At 33.7% G+C, this 27,397-nt stretch overlaps 1 protein-coding gene across 2 annotated transcripts; it reads right to left on the bottom strand.

The window, feature by feature from the left end:
• Positions 1-3,081: 3,081 nt before the first annotated feature.
• On the bottom strand, positions 3,082-27,141 carry LOC115444304 (fatty acid synthase). 2 transcript variants are annotated; one of them, XM_030170032.2, is made up of 37 exons: positions 26,474-27,141; positions 25,405-25,597; positions 24,786-24,906; positions 23,610-23,813; positions 22,593-22,709; positions 21,901-22,067; positions 19,975-20,111; positions 19,372-19,575; positions 19,100-19,286; positions 18,076-18,238; positions 17,637-17,806; positions 17,408-17,559; positions 16,909-17,092; positions 16,455-16,603; positions 16,192-16,373; positions 15,715-15,834; positions 15,539-15,648; positions 14,310-14,500; positions 12,896-13,056; positions 12,363-12,605; positions 12,161-12,251; positions 11,801-11,938; positions 11,302-11,402; positions 10,826-10,976; positions 10,239-10,410; positions 9,742-9,854; positions 9,502-9,660; positions 9,249-9,430; positions 8,360-8,509; positions 7,694-7,948; positions 7,479-7,611; positions 7,130-7,295; positions 6,270-6,420; positions 5,569-5,707; positions 4,669-4,842; positions 3,851-3,953; positions 3,082-3,717 (listed from the first exon to the last, which is right to left on the bottom strand). In XM_030170032.2, exons 1-37 carry the CDS (start codon positions 26,528-26,530, stop codon positions 3,194-3,196), a joined length of 6,114 nt encoding a protein of 2,037 aa, XP_030025892.2. In that variant the 5' UTR covers positions 26,531-27,141; the 3' UTR covers positions 3,082-3,193. The 2 variants fall into 2 exon arrangements, with proteins under 2 accessions (XP_030025892.2, XP_030025893.2); XM_030170033.2 differs by lacking the exons at positions 3,082-3,717; positions 3,851-3,953; positions 5,569-5,707 and having other exon boundaries at positions 4,750-4,842.
• Positions 27,142-27,397: the final 256 nt, after the last annotated feature.

Genomic DNA, 27,397 nt, shown 5'->3' with positions numbered 1-27,397 from the left:
TGAGTACTTACACACAAAGATTTTCATCAACCATCCGCACAATAGTTTTACTACTCCGAAACGGTCCGAAATATCCTCACTTACAACACACGCCATTAGCAAATGAAATCCTGTACTCGAAAACCATGCTTCTTCACTTCGAATGTCAGTCCGCTAAATCCTTGTTTGAACTAAGCTCCAGGTCGGGTCTAGTAAACTAATTAATTCCTTGGTAAGTGGTTCGTTTCGGCGTTTCCTATCTGGCGCTCTGTTTGCAGCACATCAGATACAACTAATTAATTCTATTGTTATACTTACATCGCCTTGCTGGTAGCGTAATTGAGCAGAATATTACGATAGCCTAGGTGTGGAACGGACTGCCGAGACGAATATCCACAGGTTTTAATACAGGTTTAAATCTGACTTTTCTAAAATTATGTGTGTATTCTTTGTGAATTATAGCTTGCTTTAACGGTGAAGAAAAACATCGTGAGGAAACCTGCATACCTGAGTAATTATCTATTAGAATTTTGAGGGTGTGTGAAGTCTACCAATTCGCAATAGGCCAGCGTGGTGGACTAAGGCCTAATCCCTCTCAGTAGTAGAGGAGGCCCGTGCCCAGCAGTGAGACAGTACAGGGCTGATAATATATATTGTGTTCCTGTGTTTTGATGTTTTTAGATTGTGGTGAGAGGCCTTTCCCCTAGCGCTTCACGGAACGGAAATAAACTTAACGAATAGCAGTGAAATAGTTGTATCTCTGCTTATCCCTTCAGAGATGCCTCCTTATAGTATTAATGAGTCTCTTTCCAACCCGTAACAAAAATCACAATGATTTTTTTATTGTCACTAATTTTCAAAAGTCGCCTACAAAGGATCTTTAAATACTTAACAACCACGAACGAATAGACAGTAATAAGACGGAAAAAAAGTTGAATTCCCATTTCAAAAGCCAAAATTTCATTGTCCAAACCGCAAAGTTATTACAAGACAGGGGCCATTTTTTTGATTGACGTTTATTAATTTTCATAATTTCCCCAGTTCACCTCGCTGTTAGGAATGTTTTAATTTCACCAGAACATTTCGGGACTGCCAAATTTTTTTCAAAGCAGACTACCGATTTTGATACGATAATAACCGACTTTATCGGTAACTTTTTTATTAAGATAGACAATTAGACAAATAGGTCACGAATGGTGGTAAGAGATTCAGTATTTAGTATTCAGAAACTAAGTAATTGTAAGAACTTTGCCGGCCCTTGACGAAGAAAAATACCCGTGACGAACATCTAGGTAATTTACTGGACTTTCTAGAATGATAATATCATTATGATTATTATAGATTTTGATTGCCTCTGTAAGTCTATCGGGCTGAGGTCCTGGGTTCGAATTTCGGGTCAGGCCAAATAATTGTAACTGGATTTTTCATCTAAATTTTTACCCAGTCGCTGCTCGGAGTCAGGAAGTTGGCGATGTAATACCTTCGTGCATCGGGAAACATGTGAATCCATTGGTCCTGCGCCTAATCTCTCTCCGGTCATATCGAATCGCCAGCTCACCGTACTATGTGAGTAAAAGAACAGACAGTGCACCTGTATATTGCGCACTTACTTAGGTACTATAATATCTACTGCGTACTTGGCTGATCTCCGTTGAGATTGGCCGCTGTGGTCGAAATTCGATTAGGAAGGAATCAATTAATCATGATTATTGAAGGTACAGCAGGATCAGTTCTGCAAAACACAACAGCAATAATGGCACTGCAAGCTGATGTTCTATGACTGATCCCGCCCTTTCTGATTCATTAAAATTGCAACGAAAATTGTCTACAGTTTAGCTTCATTCGTCTGCGTTCACCGTTAAAGGCAATTTGGTTTCGAGGTTTGCTTCCAGTAAAATTTTAATGGCTGTCGATATGTATATTCAACTGAAATAGATATGAATATTTTAATGCTAGGTGTATACTATATCTATCCTAATATATATTGTGATACTTTCTTTTTGCGGTATTAAACATTATATTTTTTGTAACCATAGAAAATAATAGGCTAGTCGCGGCGCGGCATAGCTTTTCTTCTGCTAGGCAGCCTGCGCAGCCGAATATTTCCGGAAACGCCCGATGTTATTGGGTAAGATTGCGGCGCGTAACAATATGTTACTATAAGAGTCCATGCCTCGGTAAATCTTAGATTTAACTAGCACAACTCAAAAATTAACAACCTGTATTGAAAAATCTAAGGATTTTGTAAAGAAAAGTTTGTACTTCTTTCTGACTTTTACCAATAGTTTTGTTTGCTAAAATATATCTATATTTAGGAAAAGAATAATTGATGACCTTTCCACAGTCTCAAACTATATTCATACCAAATTTCACCGAAATCAGTTAATAGTTTTTGAGTTTATTGCATTGAAACAGACTCGGCCATGGCCCTATTTTATACATTTTTATGATTTTTATTAATATTTACAATTAGCCTTGACTGCTTTGGTGGCGTAGTACTTTGGTACGCGGTCCGACTATTACTGAGATCTTGGGCTGATATCCGTATCGGGCACAGTGATATTGGGTTTTTCTGGTCAGTACTTATTAAGCCTATCCGACTGTCTACGTAGAATCTTGGATTACTTCGGTCACATTGAAAAAGACGGTGAAATCCTCGTGAATCTCATCATGACCGGCAAAGTAGATGGGAGAAGGCCTTATCGCCGCAGGTCAACGCATTGGTCTGACCAGATCCGCACCGCTCTTGACTGTACAGTTTACAGTGACCTCCACACGGCCGGACACAGATACAGATGGAGAAAGCTCGTTCATGAAAAAATGATACAGAAGGGAGGTCACCCTTGGCATTGAGAAACACGACGCAAAGGGACTTAAGCTCGGAGTCTAGAATTTGTACTCGATATAATGATCGAAATTTGTAATCTATATCGACTCCATACTAAAATGCCATTAGGGAAGGTAGAAGAAGGGAATTGGTAGATTTCTAATTAATTGTGTTGTGTGAATGTACAACGACTCGTCTGCACTCGGCTTTTAATATCGTCAGATAAATTAATATAAGTACTAAATACTCATAATATATTAATATTATTTTTTATTGCAAACTTCATAAAATATTTTATTGTCTCAGTTTCGAAATAGTAGACTTTAAATAGTGGCCTTAAATATAATTTAAATTATGATGTGTGACATTAACGGTCAAAAATTATAACTATTTCTCTGACTCTTCCAAGATATGTGATTCCAGCATTTTGTTGATGATGCTAGCTACCTTGTAGTCATGTGGAATGGACACGATATCTTTCTCTATGTTAAACACTCGCACCGGCTGCACGCTGTACTTGCTTAAGCCGTAGTCTTCTGCAAGCGCTGTTCTATTGATCAGCGACCCTTTCAGAAGCACTAACTGTGATTGTAGTTTGTAGTTAGGCTTGTATTCTCGGCCGGCTATTATTTTGTTGTAAAAGCATTGTATTATACATTTCATGTACTCATGTGAATGGTTGACAAAACATTTAAGTTTTTTAATACAAAATGCTATTTTTGCGGTCCAGTCGTCTATGTTCGATATTTCTGTGCTGATATCGTCTTTATTTCTCCCACTAAAGACACAATACATATGTTCTATGATTACATTTTGCAGATCTTCTTCGTTAATCTCGCCTATATATTCATCCATTTGTACCTTCAATGCATCTGGACTGCTGTCTAAACAGAAAACGACTCCCGTATGACCTGAAACAAAAAAAGGTAGATTTTATTTCTAATTCTTTTACTAATTATAAGTAGAATTTTTAATTCCTGTTACTCATTAAATATTTCCAGTATTAAAGCTATTTTACATGACCTTGAAATTATAATGCCATACCTTCTTTTTCTATTAATGATGCCAATTCTAAAGCTAAGTTGACACCAAAAGAGTAACCCAATAAATAGAACTTGGTTTTGAGATTGAACGTTTGCTTGAGATTCTGAAAAAAATATATACAATATATAAATAAACTTGCTGAGGTTAGAGGTTAAGGTCTAATAATATCTTTATTTCCTTGTTATAAACGGCTCCTTCTAATAATATTTAATTATAATAATAATAACAGCCCAGATGTACTAGTTGAAATACATCAGAAAATTCAAGAAAACGTAATAATTCACATAGTTTTTGTTAAATTTTCTTCCGATATTTTGTAAAGGTTTTGAAATCCCATTATGTCCGCTATTGATTTTAATACGTAGCAGCGTCGTCGCTTAATATTACTGATAATAATTATTATAAATTTAAGTATTATTCACAACGAAATTTTGTGAATTAGAATAACAAAATATAAACTGCCTTCAAAAACCGCTAAAAACCAAATAGTAATTTAATATTCTTATATTAAATTATTTGTACTGGTTACCAATTTTGGAGTCTGGTTAATAATATTCTATTATGTCCCATCTGTTTTTATACCTCCTGTTGCCTGATTTTTATTTAATATTAATTGTTAACTAATCACGCATGAACAGTAGGAGTTGATTGAAATTAAACAGAGAAAAATATGGACAATAATATAAAGCTGATACAATATGTACGTTATGTACTCTTGTTTTAAGTTCATTTTGAAAAGATTTTAATTGTTCGGACAAGAATTTAATAACCTGGAAGTTTTGGTTTCACAATATTGACTTATCTGTATAGAATCTTACTTTCATAATGCGAGCCGCCATTTGAGGTATACAGTCTTCCTGGATTTCTAATCCTATCTGCAACGTCACGGTCTGGATATTAACTGCACTGCACAACGATGTGAACACCTCATGGTGCCCTTCCAAACCTGGCACCATCCAAAGATAAGTGCGTGTAGAATCGATTTCTATTTTCTGTAATCACAATAAAACCTTTAAAACCTCATTCTACTGCAAAGCCAATTTTTAATTTAATATAATACATACATACATACATAACATCACGCATTTATCCCCGAAGGGGTATGCAGAGGCGCAACTAGGGCACCCACTTTTCGCCAAGTATGTTCCGTCCCATGATGTGATAGGGGGAGAGCCTATCGCCATATCGGGCACAAATTCCAGACTCCGGGCTGATACTGAGCAGAAAAACCCAAACATCACTTTGCCCGACCCGGGATTCGAACCCAGGACCTCAGAGCGCTATTGTACCGGACATGCAATACAACTACGCCACCGAGGCAGACGGTGATTTAATATAATATTTGTTTATATTAGAAATATAATAATAATATCAGCCCTGTATAATATATACTGTCCCATCGTTGGGCACGGGCCTCCTCTACTACTCAGAGGAATTAGGCCTTAGTCCACCACACTGGCCCAGTGCGGATTGGTTCATTGACTTCGCACATCCTCGAAAGTTCCTATAGAGAATTTCTCAGATATGCAGGTTTCATCACGCTGTTTCCCTTCACTGTTAAAGCAAGCGATAATTCATAAAGAATACACAAATATTTTTTTAGAAAAGTCAGAGGTGGGTGCCCTTCGGATTTAAACCTGCGGACATTCGTCCCGGTACTCCGTTTCATAACCAACTAGGCTATCGCCGCTATAAATTACAAATGGATTGTAATTCACCTCTTTGAATGTCATTTGATCTGTAGGCATGACCACAATAGCATCACTCGCTCTGTACTCATCATCGTCTATATACGAGAATAGTGCATTCAGACCAGTTTTCACTTCTGTCTCATATCCATCATCTATCTTTAATAAACTGAAACCAGGTATTTATTTGATTTAATAATGTATGATTTTGTTTATCACGTTAAATAATTTCTCGCCTTTTTGAGGTTTTTACTTCATAATACTTTTGTTATTTAGATAATTCAAACTTTATTGTTAACGTCGAGTCATTCAGTCCATATTAATTTTATTCTGACGTAGTAAAGATTTCTGTCTAATTCAGCAATAATAGTATAAATTACAAACAACGCTGAGTTTAAAGTGAAATAGAAATAGACAAATGTATCAACTAACTTGATGATTATTTAAATTTCGTACAATATCAATGATTTAATTTAAATGTGCTTTGACGTCTATTCAAAATTATCTTCTTCGTTAGGTAGGTAGGTGAGTCATTAGGTTCCTGGACATTCCCCTATTGGTAAATTCTATAAACAATTAGACATTGCATTGAAAACGTAACCCAAGGATTTGAATTCAAGTCCCATAGTACCCAGGATGTATTACTATGGAGATCATTCGAGACGTCTTAACGGCTACTTAATAATTAAGAATTAATTAATGGGTTATTTTTGACGGTATTTTTTATTTACCTCTGAACTGTTTTATTTTGTAATTGTTCGGGAGCGTAGTTAAATCCGTATACGGTGTTTATAAGAATGTTTATTTCTTTGAGTAGTAAGGTTGTTATACCCAAGTCTTTCAAAGTCTTGTTACTAACATATTCATCATCATTTTTTATTCCTGGAAAATAAGGTTATTTACACTTATTGTGGAGGTCATCTGATGTTATATGTTTCATACAGCCTGTTAACACAATAATTCTAGTGAGAATATGCATCTTCTGGCCATCTTCATGGAACAGACTATGTGCTAAGCCACGATGTCGCAGCCCGAACGGCACCGCCAGAGGTTTTGTGTCAGCAGCGACGTTGGAGCGAGACAAATAGGTAAGGGAATAGGTAGAATATCTGACACAGAGCAAAGCGGACAGCGCCAGCGTACCGTCATTCGCTTAACTCGTTTCAATGGCTTGGCCCAAAGGTTAGTAAAGTAAGGAAGGGAGTTATTTAGGTTTGTGCCAATCATTATCCATTCAAACTTAAAATCAGACATGTGCTAGGTACTATTCAATTACCCAATACATAAGCTAAAAAGACTAATGTAATTAACATTTTTATTTGTCGTCTGTTATTTTATTGTAGTGTGATCTTTCCTAAGCCTGGCAACAAATTAAAATAAATTATTTATCAATAATTTTATTAATCGCTAAAGAAACAGAAGGTGAAAAGAAACGGATCCCAAATGGTTGCAAATAGCAAGGGGCAGAAAGAGACCGAAATCGAAGGTTGTTGTTTATTGAAATACACTTATCTTCTATAATAAACGATAAAACTATTTAATTTTCATTTATTTTATAAGTATATTAATTATAATCAATCATTTTGCTCACCTAAAATTTTCGTTAATTTTTTCTTGAAATTTACGAATGGCTGCTCGTTATTAGTTTTAAATATATCATCTCTTCCGTATTCCATTGCCAATTCTAAAGACTTGACCATCGATGATAGTTGTTGAGCACTTGTATTTATTAACAATTTTTCAATATTGTCTGTTTGCTGAAATGAAATTGAAACCCGAATATGCAGTTGTGTATCAGTAACTGAATTAACTATGTTATTTAAAGCACAATTCCACTCACTAAGGCAGCCGGAAAGTGTGATAATACTGTGTGTTAGATTAGTTAGTAATCTTCAGCTGTAGTTACGTTCGAAATTATACTTTTGTTTAAAAAAAAATACCTGATTGGAAAGTTCAATTTGGAAGACGATTGATGGCAGGCCCCTTTGTCTTCGAAGTTGACAAGTTTTTTGACGTTCGAATAAAATACGATCATTCTTGTCAACTGGTGTTAGAGCAATGACCACAAACGACCTAAAAGTTCAACGCTACAATTTGCATGTGTCCCTTAAGATCATATTTAATAAAATAAACTAATCTTACGAAATAAACTAACCTTAGTCCAGGACATAATTCACTTGATACTTCATCGAGGTTATCAACAATAGATGCTTGTAATATGTCAGATTCCCTTAATATCTTTTTGTCTATTTTATAAAACTCTGTATAGTTTGGTTTCATAGTTTCTACTACAAATATACTGTGAACTGGCCCTTTGGTTTTTGATTTTTCAATAAACGTGATACAAGAATTCTTATCCAGAAGTTCGTCTGAACATAGTGTTACAAATACGCCAGAGTTTTCCCATGAACTAAAAATATTAAATAAAGTTTTTTACTCTTACTTTGTTTACCAATATTTTTACCTTCCCAATTTTTAAAAGTATCCACTAGAACAGAAATATTTATCAAAAAAATATTAACTTTATAAAAATATAATAAACGTTGATAACAGTATTTTGTGTAAATGATGTATTCACATCGAGCTACTTTGTGAAGAGCGACTTTTCCTAACGTATTATTTTTTCTTTGTTACAAAATTAAAATTTATATTTAGTGAATGATATTGGAGGAATGAAATTATAGTTACGTAAAGCAACTTTCAAGTGGCGACAAATTTCGAAAAAGTTTCTAAACAATTACTTTATAATATCGTGTTGGAAAAATATTGCCTCACAAAGATAGTAGCTGTGAATGATAAGATAAAAGAAATAATATCTTACTCCAATTTATACTGTAAATATCCAGACTGTGTCGTGCAATGCAGAACTAAATTTCTTGCTCCTCGATTAACAAGTTTGTCAACAATAAGTAATCCTAAATCACTTGCATCATTGATTATTATGTGTATCTCTTTTGGATGTGCAGTTATTCTGGAAGCCAAGAGTATTATAATAATATTTGTTATATTAATATCGTAAATATTATTTATTATGTTCAAAACAGCTATATTAAACTAGCGCCCTCTGGACTATACCGTAAATTTTTAGGCGCTATTTTATGTGATATGTTATGGCGTCCCTTTATATGCTATTAATATCACGCTGCAACGAATTGCCCATATGTTTGGGCTCGAAGCTTGCTAATATTATGTTATACATCCCGCACCAGGAAGCGGTGAATAACTATCGAGCTCACATATAGCCCTAGCCTACCGAGTATCAATTGCAGACAAAATTTTACTTCGTTATGGAATTTATATAATGATGATGATTATGATGATGATGATGATGAATCATAAGGACTAAGTGCTAGTCAGATAAAAATACTTATTAGGTTGGTAAAATTATTTAATAGAAGTTTATTGAAAAGCTAGACTGATTTTTTTCAATTGGGTGGGTTAAAGTATCTGTCGTCGGACAAACATGTTTCAACGCAAAAATATTAAAATCACAAGACGATGTAAAAAATATGAGGAACAGATAATAATAGATCAATAAACCTTTCGGTATCCTAATAACAATTTTCGTAGTTTTTTGGAAACTGGCTTCGAAATCTAATTATAATGATTGTTTTTCGGTGTATTCAAAAGTGTATTTCTTGTGATACTCATGAAAATGTGTTGTATATTAGCACATTGCAAACATTTAATTTTTTTTTTTATATAAATACCTTGGCAAAGCACAGAGATGGTGTTTTTGTATTGTTTTCATATCAACCAGTACTTGGCCGATAAACTTATCTGAGGAGAATAGCTGAAACGCTTTGCTGACATCTGGAGGGCGAAAGACCACATGTTGCAATGGTCTCACCACGCCTCTAGCAATGCCTTCGCCGATTACGCGCTGTAGAAGCTGAAAAAATGTACCCTTTAAGAAGGATGCTTCTATATTAAAATGTTGATTAATTTAGTAAAAACACTTACTTTCCTCTCGTGCAAATGATCAGGTTTAAATACATTAGGTAGATGGACTAAACACAGACTTCTGCTAAGATTTAAGACATCCATTCCAAATTCTATACTTTTCGGATCTTCAATGAAATGTAATAAAATACCGCATTCATCTATGCACCGAATCTCGGTCTGAAAAGTTTTGTTTATTTATATTTACGTTTAATATTCATGGTTTCAAATTTATTCAGATATATTTTTAATCAGTTATACCTCCAACGGCACACCATAACCACATTTAGCTAGAATATTACATGATGATTTCGTATTATTGGCTGATATTACTGGTTTGATCTCTGTTGTACTGTAGTCAATTGTATTGTTTTCTGAAAAAATCAAGTTAATGCTACTTAATATACTAATCATAACGTGCGCGATATATGTGTAATATTATAATTGTAATAATTTGAGTAAAGATAATGGTATTATGTATATATATGATTGCTCAAATTGGTAAATTCTGATGCCAACTATCACTTTACTCATTTACATGTAACCTAACTATATCCTTATATGAATTACTTTGATTCTGACGGTACCAAAGGCGATGATTTTTTTATGATTGTCGTCTTTTACAACTTTAAATTCTTCTTATTTATAACTTTTCCATAACAGGTATTGCAGTTATGTGTCCAACTATTCTTGAATAATGTCCTTCATATAAAACTAAACTGATTCAAAACTCAAATTAAAATATTTTAATAACATACCTTTCAAATTTGGAAAAATTTCTAGCAAGAGTTTTTTCTTTTCAAAATTGGAAACGGCTGTGAATACATTGCAACCTAAATCAAGACATATAGATATGAATGCTTGACCAATGGGCGTGGCACCATCCATTATCAAAATACTGTGGTGTTTCTGGATCTTGATTCTTATAGTCTGAAACACAATTCACACGTCAGATGTAGATAACAGTTCCATGCCCCATTAAGTTCTACTCACTCGCAATATAAACGTAACTGCAATAAAATTTATAATGATACTAGCTTTTATCATTATTATTTTCCCGAGATAGTAGCCTACAAACTTCGCAGGATCCTAAACTATATCCATACCAAATTTCCCTTTGTTATACCACATTTTATGTCACGTCCCCTTCCCATGGGAACTGGATAAAAAGTATCCTATGTCCGTCTCCTGGTTCTAAGCTACCTCTTCACCAATTTTCAGCAATATCAATTCAACCATTCTTGAATTATAAATAGTGTCACTACCACAACTTTCTTTTTTATATACTCGTATATAGATTTTCTGTACATCAATAATAATATAAGTCACAAACACACAAATATACCAAAACATAGTAGGCTAAAAGATACGGCATCGGAACTGTAGCGGCATCTTCCAAGCTCCAGTCTTCAGGCACCGGCCACAACAAGTCCGAGTCGGGTTCCACTGAAGTCGCCATGGCACCACTACTAACAACACCCATCACTCTTTCATTCCTGATGAACATTGTGAATGAGTTTTTAGCATTATTTACTTCAAATAAAAACGGAAATCCTGCGATTAATTTGCATGCGACGGAGTCTGTCGAAGCTTATTTTCTTCGAGTTTATAAAATGAACAATTTAAATGTGAATTTGATGACCCAAGCATAAAATACGGCGTATATAATCTAATTTCCATTGAAGGGCACAAGTTTGAGGCGGAAAATAGATGAACAACGTTTAAAAAAATACAAATATTAATACGGGCATTTAGATTAATAATGTAGTTGATTAGGTACGTGGTAAAAAAGAAAATTATAGTACTTATCCCAAAACGTGCCTTTTATTGATACCGCTGTAATACATTCCAAACGAGTCGCATTCAGGTTTACTTCCCATTATCTTGTACCAGTCTCTTATCGATATTCCAGCGTAGAAAACCTAAAAAAAGCACGGTAAATTTCGAAAACGTTGAATAATAGATATTAAATCTACCTATTTACCAAATTCCATCCAAATCCTATCAGTTGTTTACATCTAACAAACATACAAATATGTAAGCATTTTCACAAAAAAATCACATTTTTAATAATATTAAAAATGTGATTTTTTATTATTATTATTAGTATATAATAATAATTAATTATTAATATTATTATTATTAGTATATATAAGTAAATAAAAAATGTGATGAGTAATTTGTACAATAATTTAAAATCTGCACTTGCAATGGCACTCTCACTTATATGGCCGAAAACCAATGGAATGATCTTATGTATATTAATAATGTGTAATATAAATATCTTATGTATATTAGTAATTAATTTATCTAATATTACCTCCAATGATGTATCACTCTTCGTGTCTTTAAATGTCGTCCAATATAATTTATCAAAATCTCCATATCCCATACTTGTTAATTTCATTTCTTCAGCATAATCATTTTCTTGATTTGAGTATATGGGATCATTCGTTTTCTGTAGACAATTTACAAGCATGTATGGTACTCAAAACTTATCACTCTGGTCAAATGATTAGGACCTAAACGTCAAGTTCGATGAACTGGTACAAGGTATTACATGTGTTCTCTATCATATATTATAATATGATAATTTCGAGGACGAACCAAAAGTTCAAAACCTCATTTAGATCTAAATAATGGGAAATGATACTTACAATGACCTAATGATACAACTTACTTTTATTACCAAATTTTGTGGCACTATATCGTCGCCTTTCATCATAGGTTTTCGTTGAAATACGATATTATGTATTTCGATGTTGTCGCTTCTAAAAATGAAAGAAATGGCATATAAATTTATAATCCAAATACCTAAAAGCAACGAAGGTAATTGATTTTTATCATCGTTCATATTATTCTCTATATATATAGTTACGTACCGGATTATTTTTTCATCATTTCCCATAACTGCTACATTATATTTTCCATCATCAGATTCTTTATGTTTAGCTGTATCTATAAACAATTTGTTTATATATACAGGTATTGCAACATCGGTATAATCAGTCGATAATGCACCCAATTGCAAAAGCGCGTCAAGAAATACAATCCATTCACCATTCCATTTTACTTGGGCTTTATTACGCTTTAAATTACACCAATCTATAGTTTGCATTTTCAACCTGTAATCATATTAATTGAATTAAATTGGATACTTGAGACTTCGAACTAGAGTCTGACAAATTTAAGTACTGTAACAGGTTTGCAAAGGATACGATACAAGTTCTAAACTCAGTGCGCATCCTAACTCAGTTATAATAAGCCATATTATGTAGTGTTATGATTTGTAAATAAATAAAAAGAGGTAAAAAGAGTTAATACCAATAAATAGGTAAGTATTGTGTATCCTCGCGTTTTTTTTACTTCTTCCTTTAAAGCCGTTAGATGAAGTTATTAATAATAATTAACGTACCCGTAAGAATGTCCTCTTAAATTCATTATTGTATACACATCGTTAGAGTTTAGTTTCTTATCGCATTCTTCCGTTTCTAATATATTTACGTAATCATGCAACAACTCTACTTTAGAGGCATGTATGTAACCAGTAGAAATTATCACATCTTTCCATGTAACCTTGAATTGTAAACAAATATATTGATTTAAAAACCCATAATATAGTAATAAAATGCCTGTTCAAGATTTAGTAGTTTGTGATGATAGGACAGGCGCCGCAATAAAAATATTCTTCTATTCAAACATTACGTATTCCTTCGTACTTGTTGAGTATAATTGTAACCTCTTAACCAACATTACAAACTCAAGCAAGATGCATCAAGTATGCAAAAAAAACGAATGTTGCAGCTACTTATAAAATGCAGATGCAAAGTATGAAATCGACTAATTCACAATCTTCAAAGATAAGACATATTTAAGAGCGTTACTGTTTTCCAATGCTGGATAGTTTGTCAAATTCATGAATTCTTAATAAATAGTAGTTCGCTTTTTCGGGGATGAATTTAGAAATCATGTAAATAGAAAGTACGTTATCTAAGGAAATCGATCCCTATTAACACTCATAAGGTTAGTAGAACCGTGACTGAAACTCGAAGAAATGAATTATGATGGCGTCTTTAGGAATCTTCAAGATATCGAACTAGTGAATGTACCTTGTAACGACGAGTCCCTAATAGTTATTAGATGAATGATGACTTCATAGGTATCTATGAAGTCAGCGTTGATGCCATTTTACATCTATTCACTTTAGAATAAAAAAAAATTGCGTGCGATATAACGATTTTCATTCCAGCAGTACTTATGTGCAGTAATGTTACTTCTTATATTGTACTAATAATTTGCAGTAGTTTAAGTATAACTAAGGCCTCCTTGATACCAACTCTCCTTGGAAGAGATAATCAAGAACAAATGTTCTTGATAATCCTATACAAAATGTTGCGTGATTTGAAGAACTTTCCCAGGTCCTTCTACATATTCGCTGTCACTATAATAATAATAATAATATCAGCCCTGTATATACTGTCCCACTGCTGAGCACGGGCTTCCTCTACTACTCAAAGGGATTAGGCCTTAGTCGCCCACGCTGGCCTAGTGCGGATTGGTAGACTTTATACACCCTCAAATTTTCTATAGAAAATTTTTCAGGTATGCAGGTTTCCTCACAATGTTTTCCTTCACCGTTAAAGCAGGCGATAATTTACAAAGAATACACTCATAATTTTAGAAAAATCAGAGGTGTGTGCCCTTGGTATTTTAACCTGCGGACATTCGTCTCGGTAATCTATTCCATAGCCAACTAGACTACCGCCGCTTATATGTATAGTTTATGGTAATTATTCGTATCGTGGTTCATATTTTCACAGGCCACTAACCTCAAATTTGCCAGATCCTTTCAATATGTTGATGTTTATTCTTAAAGCATCTTCCATTACTGCGTTTATTGCACTTTTGAACTTAACGTTAGTGAAGCACACAGAAAGGTTTTTGTAATTGATGCCTTGGGATAATCCTAATGATTCCCATACCAGAAACAAGATCGCAGCTTCGGGCACCGCTGCGATACCTTTGGCAAATTAAGTGTTATATATATTATTTTCCAGTAAAAACTATTTTAACTGAAAAATAAAACAGGGAAACGTAATTTTGGCTGAAAAGATTGGTCAAAAGCAGTTTTTGAGACATTATCGGTTAATAGTGTTTTTGATGGTAAATTTGCATTTAATAGTTGTTTTAACTAAGTCAGAATTAGTTTAAACGTCTAGAGCATCAGCTAAAATAATTTTTAATTAGTTAGAATATAAATAAAAAATTAAGCTTTATTTATAATATAAATTTACCACTTTCATATTTTATCATAAAAATACTTTTTTTTATTTATTTGAATGACGAGACAAGCTTGCCGTTAGCCTGATGATAAGCAATATGACTGCCCATAAACAGTAAACGTCATAGACAAGTGAAGTCAAGTCATAAATAGTAGAAACACCATCCGACACCTTGAATTATAAAATATTGTGTGGTATCCCTCTGCGCTCGCTATCCTGAGGCATGAGATGTTAAGTCTCGTTATGTCCGGTGGTTAGTTATTTTTTGTAAAAATAAACCATAAAATCTTAAGCTCAAAATTTACGAAAATTAGCTTGAAGCTCTTCAAACATTTCTTCATGGCGCTCGCCGACCATTGCCGGAACACACTCGCTTCTTTTGCTCAGTTAGTGCATAGTAAACGCAGTTCCAACTTAACCTAACCGACTTAAGAATTTATATTTACAATATCGAACATTAGGTGATAGATGACATTAGATGATCCGGTAATTTTGCGTGACATTTGGTGACAGGGATTCAAACTAGCTCCATACCAAATTTTATCAAAATCCGTTGTGTAGTTTTTGAGTTTATCATTTTCAGACTGACTGTCAAACAGGAATTGGCTGCAAACGGTTCGTGCAAATATATACATGGCTACTGCTTCACCAGTTTCTTTTTCTCGATTTGACTTTCCATGCTGCAAGGTGTCTAGATTTTGTAGTAAAAAAAAATGATGTACCTATAACACCATCACCCATTCTTTTTATCTAATCAAAAATTATCGATTGGTTACCGTCTCTGACATGTTCCTTTATAAAACTCCATTTATCTTCATGGACGGACAAGAAGATCTCGCGTGATGACGTTGGTTTTAGATCTTCACTCATTCTCTCTCTTAGTAACCTAAAAAAAACGTCACTAAGCAAATATCAGTGCTCACAAAGTAAGGTAAAGTAGACCCATACATACCAGTTTTCCTGATGTTCCCATTCTACGAGATGAGACAGTATGGGCGTTTCAGTTGACACGGGGAACGTAACCTTGGGGTACAGTGCTTCTATTTTCGGATTTAAACCAGATTGATATAATCTAAAAAAAAGAGTAATAATCGCTTCATAATACTATTAATTTTGAGAGTAAGGAAATTATATGTATGTTCGAAGTGAGATGATACGAAGGATTCATTTACACTAATTATTTAACCATGTTTCAAATATTGCGGAATATTCAATAAGGCATAGGATCCAACGAGTCTTTAGGACTTCAGTTATCCAGACTTGCATGTCACACAAAGACATCCTGCTTGCTACAGCACACGAGGTTCCGGCGACACTTTGGTTTAGCGTAGCAGATCAACGGCCACTAATAATTTTGCTTTATGCCGTGGCTGGGCTATGGCGTATTAATAAACCATTGTATTTATGAAAGATGTCGAGACTTACTTACTTGCCAATAGCATTTAAAAGGAAATCAGGGATATCATCGTGGTTTCGTCTAGTTAATGGCACATGTATGCAATACTCGTGCGAACGTCTTAAAATAGCTTGCATTAAACCATGCGGAGCAATTTCAATAACTATTGCCTCAAGTGGTATCCTTGTGGCCACTTCTTCAAAGTAGACAAAACTCTAAAATATTAATAAGTTATTATATTAGTATATAAGGTATGATGAAACACTTTTTCTCGTTCTAGAACTATTTTTGCTTACCAATAAGTTATTTGTAAAATATTCTGCTGAACAATATTGTGTTTCGGGCTTGTGCCAATTTTCTGGTGGCACGGATGTGGCTAGCCACTTTTTGCTCCTTAATTTAGGAGTTGTAAGGATTTCCTTCATTTTTACAAGAAGCTTGTCACCTGTAAAAAAACACCGATGGCACCACATGATACTAATAAGTAATATGTAACTATACCCTAGTAACATTAATTCTATGATGTATCGCGTCTTTATCGTTTTTAGTAGGAAGAAGTATGCCATATCAGTAGAGCCTATTCTAGATACCAGGTTGATACTGAGATAAATCTCTTATCTCCTTACTCGACACGGGGATCGCACCCAACATCTCTGTGCTACAATCGTGCCACGCATGATGCTTTATATTATGAGGTTTAAATGGTTAACTGTGATTATAATTATTCTAAACAAACTTTTGATATATTACCTAATTGCGCAATGTATCTTGAGTGGTAGGCGATGTTCCAAGTGTACACTTCTTTAGCAAAAATACCGCGACTATTCAACTGAGCAATAAATTTTTTAACGTCTTCATAAGGGCCTGATATCGTGCATGATTCTGAACTGTTGTGACACGCAACGTCTATTTCTGGCGGACATATGTGGCAGACCTGTACAATGTTAAAATATATATTTTACTTTGCCGATTTATCCGCTGCAACACGGAGGCTTTTTAGCTCCCAAAGTCGACAGGTGGACAATCGTAGCGCGCCAATTCAAATCGCATTTATTTTGTGTAAGCGGTGATTTGGGTTTTTAATAGTCATATTCAAACATATGGAGAATTGTAAAATATTTCGGCGAAGTTTCAAAACAGCGTGCGTAAATGACTGTCCAGTGTTTGCTACATTGCTGCCACAATTGGTCAGAACAGTTTTTATAGGCAACTCAACGTGTTTTGTAATTTTGTAGATTTTAAATCTCACATTTTTATATCCAAGTCCAACAGCTGCCATGGCTCCTTTAGGTAATTCTGCTTCAATGCTGACTAACCCGCGGTAATAGCTAGCGAGAATCATTTCCTCAGCTGTAAGACAACCATCTGCATAAGCACATCCTAGCTCACCAAGACTGTGACCTAAAATAAAACCATATTCATAAAATCATTATTGTAATAATTCATAATTTTATATTATGAGTAAGACTAGTGCGTACCAATCAAATTGTCTGGAATAATCTCCAACGTTTTTAATACGTCAGTGAGGCCAATTTGCATAGCACTAATGCCAACAAATGAATTAAGAATATTATCAAAAATGGATTTGTCTCGTTTAGTCAAAATTCTGATGATGTCTACGCCTCTTGGTTCCAAAACTGCGCGGCACCTAGGATGTAAATATTTTGCATTGCCATAATAATTTGTACTTTTTTTATACTTATCAAACAATAGTAAAAAATATTTTTAATGGAATAGGATATTTTTAGATACTATACCAATATATAATAAAATATATAATTTCTTTGATGTTGAATTATAATAATTTCAAATAAATGATACTATTACAATATTTTTAATTTATACCAAAGGATACCCTAACATGATAAAAACAAAACACCAATAACTGATCCAAATAGAAGGTTAGGTATAAGTTACCTCTCAATGGCGGCCGCAAATACTGGTATTCTCATTAATGAAGCTCCCATAGTGAGCCACTGCGAGCCCATTCCGCTGTATATAAACCATACTGGTCTTTTCACGCCATTGTAAAGTTGAGTACTTATTGATGATGCTACAGTTTCGTTATTCTTGTTGGTATCTGTAAAGTTTTTTAACGATTTTTTCAGTTTATTTGCATATAATGAAAATTATAGTTCACACTAGCTTTTGCGCGTGTTTCCGCCCACGTGAAAATGTTTTTTTCCGAATTTTTCCGAAAAAGTGTCGCTTTTTTTTTAGGGTAAAATGTAACATATAGTTTAGGTTGGACTCTAGTGATATGTCACTGAACTCTGCATTTGATATACACACAGACGGTACATACAGACGAACAGACAAAAGTCTAAAATCTATTGTTTTGGCTTCTGTTGCTCTAATAAAGACCCCCATATTAATTTTCGACCCGTAACACTTACATTATTATTTATAGATTTTTTGCTTTGTATGATTTTCTAGAATTTCTACTTTTTAACATGGTTAACTTGATATAGCCCTTTATAAAGGAATCGATTTAGCATACGACTTAGCCCACGTGGAACTCCTTTTGTGGAATAAAAATTCCACTGTGATCATTTCGAGATAACAGCTAGTGGTCTCTGTTAATTATAAAAGGATAATAACTTGGTTTATGACAAATATAAAAGCAGCGGTTTGTGCATTATACTTCGTTTAAGTCTCAATAGACTTACCGGATGAGGCACACCTTAAAACATGGATCTCGGATAAAATGTGTAAGAAAAGACATGAACGAAAAAAGGAAAGAGATGCTACTTAATCAAGATGAATTAAAAAACATGTCTGTGACAAACCGAATAAGTGGATCGTTAGCAGTTTTTTCGCAAAACACTCCTGAGCCGCTCTGGTTTCACTGACAGAGTATGCTTCCGATATAATATCCGCCTATACTTACATTGTATATGAAATTAAAAAGAACAAAAGAGGAACCAGCAATTTAACTTACTGAGGACGACATAGCCTCTTGCTGTATGATTAGATACATCATAACTGTAGAAATTATGCAAGAGTGCAATCTCTTCTGGATCTATAGGTTTATTCTTTAAGTAATCCGTTATTTTATTTACGCCGCTTTCACTTCTTGCAGAAGCAAGTACAAGTCGAGGTATCGAGCTTCGATATTTTCCTGTGTCCTTTAATAATAATAATGGAACAAATACATTAAATACGAATTTTAGAAATAAATACTCCGAAACTGTTTACTGGTTTTTTACATACCTTTGCTTTGTAAAAGCTTTTTAAAAGAACATGCACATTAACACCTCCATAGCTAAAAGAATTAAGGGCGACGAATCCTCTTTTGAATGGAAGGTTGTCAACCACTACCTGGATGCGACCGTCTTTTATCGCGGGTATATTATCCTGAGGCTCATAGTAGTGGAGATTTGCTGGCAGCTTCCCAGTATGATAAGCTAAGCAAATCTGTAATTTAATTTTATTCACGATCATATAAGGAAGATATAAGGTAGATATTATGAGACTTTGTAGTTGACATTGGTTACATTATGCGAGCCTAATAAGGAATATAACACAGTAAGTAGCGACTCATAATTTACAGTTTACATGTTGCCATCATTAGATTAACAAATATAGGTATATATTAAAATATAGCTTTTTAGTTACATTATCCTTTCCTTTTTTTATTTTCCCTCTAGCACTATTATCTCTAGTTTCGCAAAAGTTAAACTATGTATAAATTAATAAGTAAAATAAGATAGGATAAGAAATAAGATGAGGACATGCGACTACGGTTGAGTAGTCGGACGTCATCGTACTTTTTGGGTTATTTGCTTTAACTTATGATAGCATATGAATACTTACTTTAATCAAAGAACATAGTCCCGAAGCTGCTTCTCCATGTCCCATGTTCGAATTTACAGATCCTACTTTTACGTTTTTATTTTTGGCAAAGAAATTAGAAATTGCTTGAAGTTCATTTCTGTCAGCTTCTGCAATACCTGTGAGTATTATAATTTAGGTTGAAAATTGGCTTTTACGGATGCTAATATTAGGTTACTGTTATATTAATCCAATCAATCAAATACATTAATTACTTAGCACATTGACGTGACGAACGCACCATAGAGATCATTATTTAGATGATGATAAAACTTCAGATAACATAATATATTAGTGTGAATTCCAATTAAATTTTATTCTTAGCATCCTATAATGTTTTAAAAATAATGCATTAAAAATAATTTGCTTAAGTCTTCACTTACTTAATTGATTTGATCTTTCAGGTCATTACTTTTTTTAAACCGAAATTGAAAGGAAATTGCTGTTGCTGCCTATATGGGAATAGCTTGAATAAGTTTTGCCTATACTTATAATGTTAGCCCGGTAATTACAATTTGACATCAATTAAAAACAAAGAAAACCGTGTAACTCTGTAATGAGTATAAAACACTATACAGAATAATTTTGACATTGCGTTAATACTCAAAGTCACTTATTTTTGTATTGAAAACCATACCGTACCACGATTTATTCTAATCATAGATGTAAAAAAAAATTACTTTTCGAACAAAACAAATATTAATAAAACTTGTAACGGGCTCAAGGACATTCGACACGAAGACGAGTCGAATTTACTTGGCGCGCGCCATCGTAAACGCACGAACGGTTCCGACACCTCACGGACCCTCGCTCGGAAGCCCCCGCAACCCGCGCCGCACGCGCCATGATCGCCCGAGCCGCGGCTCGCCAGTAGAGTTGGGTAGGACATGACATGAAAAAGAGTTTGTAAGAGTAGCCTCTTTTTAGCATTGAGCCAGTACAACGTCCTACTTCAAATGAGGCGAGGCGTAGTGAGGCTTGGCGTTTCAATGCGTATCTTACAGTATTTTGTAATGTTAACCCTCAAAATATTTCCCTCTCGCTCGCGACTTGAAACGCAGTAATGTAATGTCCATTGTAAAATAACGTCCTATTGTAATTTGTAGCATGCGGTTCTCTACCTCACTGTCCTCGTCCTACAGTTTATCAGAGACGGAGAATAAGTAACGCGACTGCCGCGACATAAAATTTTAAGTAGTACAACATATAATTTTGAGCCACTCTTACATTTTGACGTCATGTCCCGGACAAATGTACCGCCTCTTGTATGTCCTACTCAACATTACTCGCCAGTCGGCTTGCAGCTACGCAACGCGTGAGTCGATGTTCCGTCCGTTGTATTGATCGCATTATATATTACTCATGTTGTAAGTTTGCAGCATTAAAGTGTTTTGACTCCATCCTGTTTTATTTTAATATATGCCACCAGAGTATATTATAAACTTTAATTTTAAATGCCCTAAGGCGACTATTACCAGATGAAGAGAATTTGTCGGAGAGGCAGCATCCTACGTTTTCTTAAAAATATATTAACACACATAATATTCGCACTAAACTACAAAATTATCAAAAAATGTTTTATATAATTGTAATTTACGTATTTCTTGTACATGTACTATTTTTTGATTACTTTGAATGACGAGACGAGCTTGCCGTTCGCCCGATCGTAATCGATACGATATAAACAGTAAACATATACAGTAAAATAAACAGTAGAAACACCATACAGAACTTTGAATTACAAAATACTATGCTTATCACCCCGAGACATGACTGTATATGGATGTATCGCTTACCTTTAGGCGAGCGACATCCTCGTCTTGTTAATCAATTGCAATAAAAAGGTTTTAGATAGAGGTACAGATATTATATTATTTTCATATAATAAAAGACAATAAATACATTTACCTATTGCATTAGCTTCTATGTATTCCACCATATCAGGGGATACATCTATGTCATTGTAGAACTCGTGTAAGAATTTTTCCAAATCTTCTGACTTATATACGATTGAAAGATCTCCACTGGGGCTCGCAAAGAATTTCTCTTTCACGTAGTATACTTCACAGTATATCCTATAAAATAAATAAAAACACCTGAATTATAATAATGAATGCATTCTTGAACTAAATATCTTATGTGACAGTTCTATAAAGTTTTGTCGCTCTTTATAGTGTAATGTGTCGTGGTACCGTCACAATGAGGCGAGGTTGTGCCCGCCTCCTTAAGAAAAACATATTTACTAGTATCGCACATATGTTTCGCTGCGAGATATATGTACATAGATATCAACGAAGCCATTATTTTCACAGCTCACTTATTTGAGTCTGCACTGTTCTTTGTCTCTTTCTTATGCATGCATCATGGTTATCATGCATTGATGCATGGATAAGAAAGAGATAGATGACGTCACCGGTTGTGACTAGCCGTTACTAGTTACAACCGGTGACGTCACGCTTGCTTACGCGCGTTTAATTTTTTACTTGATATAATATAATAAGTAATCCTCATTCCCATAAACATTCACAATTTCTACATAAATTTATATAATATATTGTCTTAAATGTGTCAAGATGAGTTAGTACCTAAAGTATATTCACCTCTTAGCGTCCTTGGCTTTTTGTAGGAAGATCGTTCCACAAGCTTCAGACCTGACGTACCCATCTCCGTTCTTGTCAAAACATTTAGTTTTCCCATCCAATGTAAGGAGACCGGCTCTGTGACAGAAAAGTATATTAAATAAATACTATCTCGGGACGAAACTGATAACTACGATACTCAAACAAAAATTAACAAAATATTATACCGCTTTCAAAAACCATTAAAAAAATACCTATGTACTGGTTACCAATTTTGGAATTGGTGAGTATTTAAAATTGCTAGTTATCGTACATTTATTTATGTATTTGTCTAGCTTAACAAGCAATTTTTCATGAATAGGCATATAGGCACTTTTAAATATATTTTTTTTGGTTTTTAATGATTTTTGAAGGCGGCATAATTTTTTGTTAAATCGTTTTTTTTTTGCTTTTTCGTGTTAGTAAAAACCAGTATACGTTGGGGACATAATAGTTGACGACTTCATTTTAAGAGTTTTCTGATGTATCTCCGAAGTCAAGAGTCCAACAATAATTAAATTCATATCAGACCACACGGGAAACACCAGCTTTGAAATAAAAAAAAAAAGAATCATCGAAATCGGTTCACCCAGTCAAAAGTTCTAAGGTAACAAACATAAAAAAAATTAAAGAATTGAGAACCTTATCCTTTTTTGAAGTCGGTTCAAAATACATATCACACCTAAGATAACTGATTATAGTTATTTAATACTAATATGTGACATTCACTAGGTAACGATTATTGTATCTCATTGCATAAATTGGTGTGGAATATTTACTACTGATTACTTATGCATGTTAAGTAAACTAAAGTAAGTAGGTACAGTCAATTATTCGAAAAATATTCGATTCAAATTTCGTTTGTTGGGCTGGCCCCGCATAAGTAGCTGAATGACTTCAAAACATCAAATCCCCTGTTCAGTTGCATTTGTGGCTGATTATACATGAGTGACCATTTTTTTCATATCACATATTATATTGACTTAATTCATTTCATACCTCTTCAAGTTAACTGATAATATGGGCCTTAAGCACTGATTACAGCCTCCAACAATAGCAGCGTCGCATATTCCACTCTTGATGGCCCAGTAAGCATGCTTTAAACATACAGTGGAACTTGCGTTGTTTTGGTCTATGACATAAGATGCAGCTTTGCTATTGATCCAGTACGATATGCGATTTGCTAACATTGCCTTACTGCACCTGAACATGACGTTGCATATATATACATCACAGTTACCCTCCAAAAAGTATTTGTTCTAGCTTGTTTTAGACAGTCAAATATAATGTTGATATCCCATATAGCACGGATATCTAAAGCTGTAGATTGTAAGTTACAAGTCCATTACCCAAGTAACAATTTGTGCTAATTTAAAAAAATGATTCGCCGAGTTTCAAGTCCATTAATAATAATATAATAATATCAGCCCTGTATTATATACTTACTTGCCCACTGCTGAGCACGGGCCTCCTCTACTACTGAGAGGGATTAGGCCTTAGTCCACCACGCTGGCCTAGTGCGGATTGGTAGACTTCACACACCTTTGAAATTCCTATAGAGAACTTCTCGGATGTGCAGGTTTCCTCACGATGTTTTCCTTCACCGTTAAAGCGAACGATAAATTCACAAAGAATACACACATGATTTTTTAGAAAAGTCAGAGGTGTGTGCCCTTGGGATATGAATCTGCGGACATTCGTCTTGGCAGACCGTTCCACACCCAACTAGGCTATCGCCGCTTTCAAGTCCATTACAAGCGTAAAAAAATATTATTTAGTAATGTATGTAAAAATGGTGTGCAGATCCCTCATTAAATTGAGATTTTTTTAAAACGGACACGATAAAGTGACCCCACTGCAACTGATGGTAAGTGGAGTAGGGTCCAATAGAATGTCGACTGATGACAGATGATTTCCCTCGGCAGTTGACAGTATTATGCCGGCCTGTTGGAACCGGATGTAAACAGGCTAATCCCGAAACGTGACACACTTATGTGGGCCACTATGGCGAGTTTAAACACCTTTTGTACGGGGGTCGCTATTCGGGCGGATATAAAATATATCCTTCCACCAACAATTAGAGTAAGTGAAGGGTGCGTGAAATAGAAAAACTAAGGATGGCCAAGGTTTTATTCTAATAAGTAATGTTATGAACTTAATAATACCAAGTCTTACCCTGTTATCAAATACGGAGAATTTGGGGACGTAACAAATAAATTTACCATGCTCTGATCGGCAAACGAGGAACCAATAAACACGCCAATTCTTTCCCCAGACATAGATAGAGGGTTTACACCTAAAGAAATAACATGCAAATTTAATCTTATATACATAAATAGTAAAAGGAAATGATTATTGCGATATTTTTCACTGTTTCAGTATTTGGATGAAATTAAAATTTTCAAGCTTTGTTATATGTTGATACACAAACATTTTTAAACCAAAATAAATAAAATTGGTCTATATTTAAATTATTTTGCAATAAATATCTTCAAACCAACAAAAATCAACCACTCTCATAAAATTTTCATAAAATATTGGGACTTCAAAATGATCAATAGTGGCCTTAAATGTGTCTCAACTTTAATCTATTAAGAAAAACGATGAAATCGAAACTGCCAATATTATGGAAGTAATTTAAAGAAATAAAAAATTTACTTATTATTACTATTACTATGGTTTTCGACCAAATTTCTTTCTCTATATCTATAAAAGTTTTAGAAGTTTAGAAGAGAGAAGCATATCAGCATTTTTTATGTGAAAAGCTAGTGAGTTATATAAAACACATACAAACCGGCATCAAATATAGCACTATAAGCTTCTTCCAATAATTTTCGATTGTAAGGTTCCATGAATTTTGATTGGAGGTACGGCACTTTAAAAAATTGACTGTCAAACTTATCATATTCATCGATTTTGCCCATAAACATAGGCATGTCAGGATGTCCCAACGACATTTTGGGACTATTGGGCCCCACCATATCCACCTAAAATATATCTTAACTATTAATTACCATTCGCACAATTATTTAATTTTTAGAATATGCCGTAGATTCCATATACTGTAAAAGCGTCATGCATCTCTACCAAGCTTCTCTATGGTACTCGGATATCACCACTTAATAAGTGCGGTGTAGAAATTTTCCCGTATCAAGAAAATAACTATAGGTCGGTCACCTGATAATATCATAACCACCTGATTATTTCTCACAAATTACTGTAATTGTTACGGAAATCTTAGTTATTCTATCCTTATACAATATACATTTTATATCAGTATACCTACAAACACATAATATTTCATTATATTATGTGAATGAATCATACATTATTGCTTTAATAAATATTTTTGTTTCACTACATTAAAGAGGCCCTAATACATAATGTATTATTATAAAATACTAGTTGACCCGGCGAACTTCGTACCGATTAACAGCCGACATATTGGCATTAATATTTATACGATACTAACGTCACTCAATTGTTTTGCCTTCCCGGAACCCCTCCACTAACACTTGAAACTTTATGGTGTGTTGTTAAAGTTCAAATTGACTTTTAAGTATTGTTACAAATCTTTTGTATGGAAATATAGAAAACTTTTGTTTTTAGACATTTTCAGGATTTTTTTTAACTTTCTCTCCGTAAGAACCATCCTTGTACTTCAAAGAATATTATAAAAAAAGAATTAGCGAAATCGGTTCAATTGCTCTAGAAATTTGCACTTAGCAAGACATTCAGCGATTTATTTTATATTATAGATAAACAGTGGATGGTAAACATTGGTAATATATTTATTGATTAATTATTATTTTACTTATAATACATTTATTCTAAAAGCATAAAATAAACTAAATCGTACTTACATGGTTATATAGATTTTCCATGAACTGAACAACATTGTCGGATTTTGGAAATAACATGCAAATTTAATCTTATATACATAAATAGTAAAAGGAAATGATTATTGCGATATTTTTCACTGTTTCAGTATTTGGATGAAATTAAAATTTTCAAGCTTTGTTATATGTTGATACACAAACATTTTTAAACCAAAATAAATAAAATTGGTCTATATTTAAATTATTTTGCAATAAATATCTTCAAACCAACAAAAATCAACCACTCTCATAAAATTTTCATAAAATATTGGGACTTCAAAATGATCAATAGTGGCCTTAAATGTGTCTCAACTTTAATCTATTAAGAAAAACGATGAAATCGAAACTGCCAATATTATGGAAGTAATTTAAAGAAATAAAAAATTTACTTATTATTACTATTACTATGGTTTTCGACCAAATTTCTTTCTCTATATCTATAAAAGTTTTAGAAGTTTAGAAGAGAGAAGCATATCAGCATTTTTTATGTGAAAAGCTAGTGAGTTATATAAAACACATACAAACCGGCATCAAATATAGCACTATAAGCTTCTTCCAATAATTTTCGATTGTAAGGTGTGTTGTTAAAGTTCAAATTGACTTTTAAGTATTGTTACAAATCTTTTGTATGGAAATATAGAAAACTTTTGTTTTTAGACATTTTCAGGATTTTTTTTAACTTTCTCTCCGTAAGAACCATCCTTGTACTTCAAAGAATATTATAAAAAAAGAATTAGCGAAATCGGTTCAATTGCTCTAGAAATTTGCACTTAGCAAGACATTCAGCGATTTATTTTATATTATAGATAAACAGTGGATGGTAAACATTGGTAATATATTTATTGATTAATTATTATTTTACTTATAATACATTTATTCTAAAAGCATAAAATAAACTAAATCGTACTT

Source organism: Manduca sexta, chromosome 11 (genome assembly GCF_014839805.1).
Source record: "Manduca sexta isolate Smith_Timp_Sample1 chromosome 11, JHU_Msex_v1.0, whole genome shotgun sequence".
In the NCBI taxonomy this organism is placed as follows: domain Eukaryota; kingdom Metazoa; phylum Arthropoda; class Insecta; order Lepidoptera; family Sphingidae; genus Manduca; species Manduca sexta.
This window is presented reverse-complemented; position numbering and strand designations above follow the sequence as displayed.

Coding starts and splice junctions, on each gene's coding strand:
- LOC115444304 (XM_030170032.2), bottom strand. CDS start 26,530: ATGTTATTTCCAAAATCCGACAATGTTGTTCAGTTCATGGAAAATCTA. Junction 15,835..16,191: donor CTTTTAAATGCTATTGGCAA/GTAAGTAAGTCT, acceptor TCTTTTTTTTAG/ATTATATCAATCTGGTTTAA. Junction 4,843..5,568: donor ATCAAATGACATTCAAAGAG/GTGAATTACAAT, acceptor TTGTGATTACAG/AAAATAGAAATCGATTCTAC.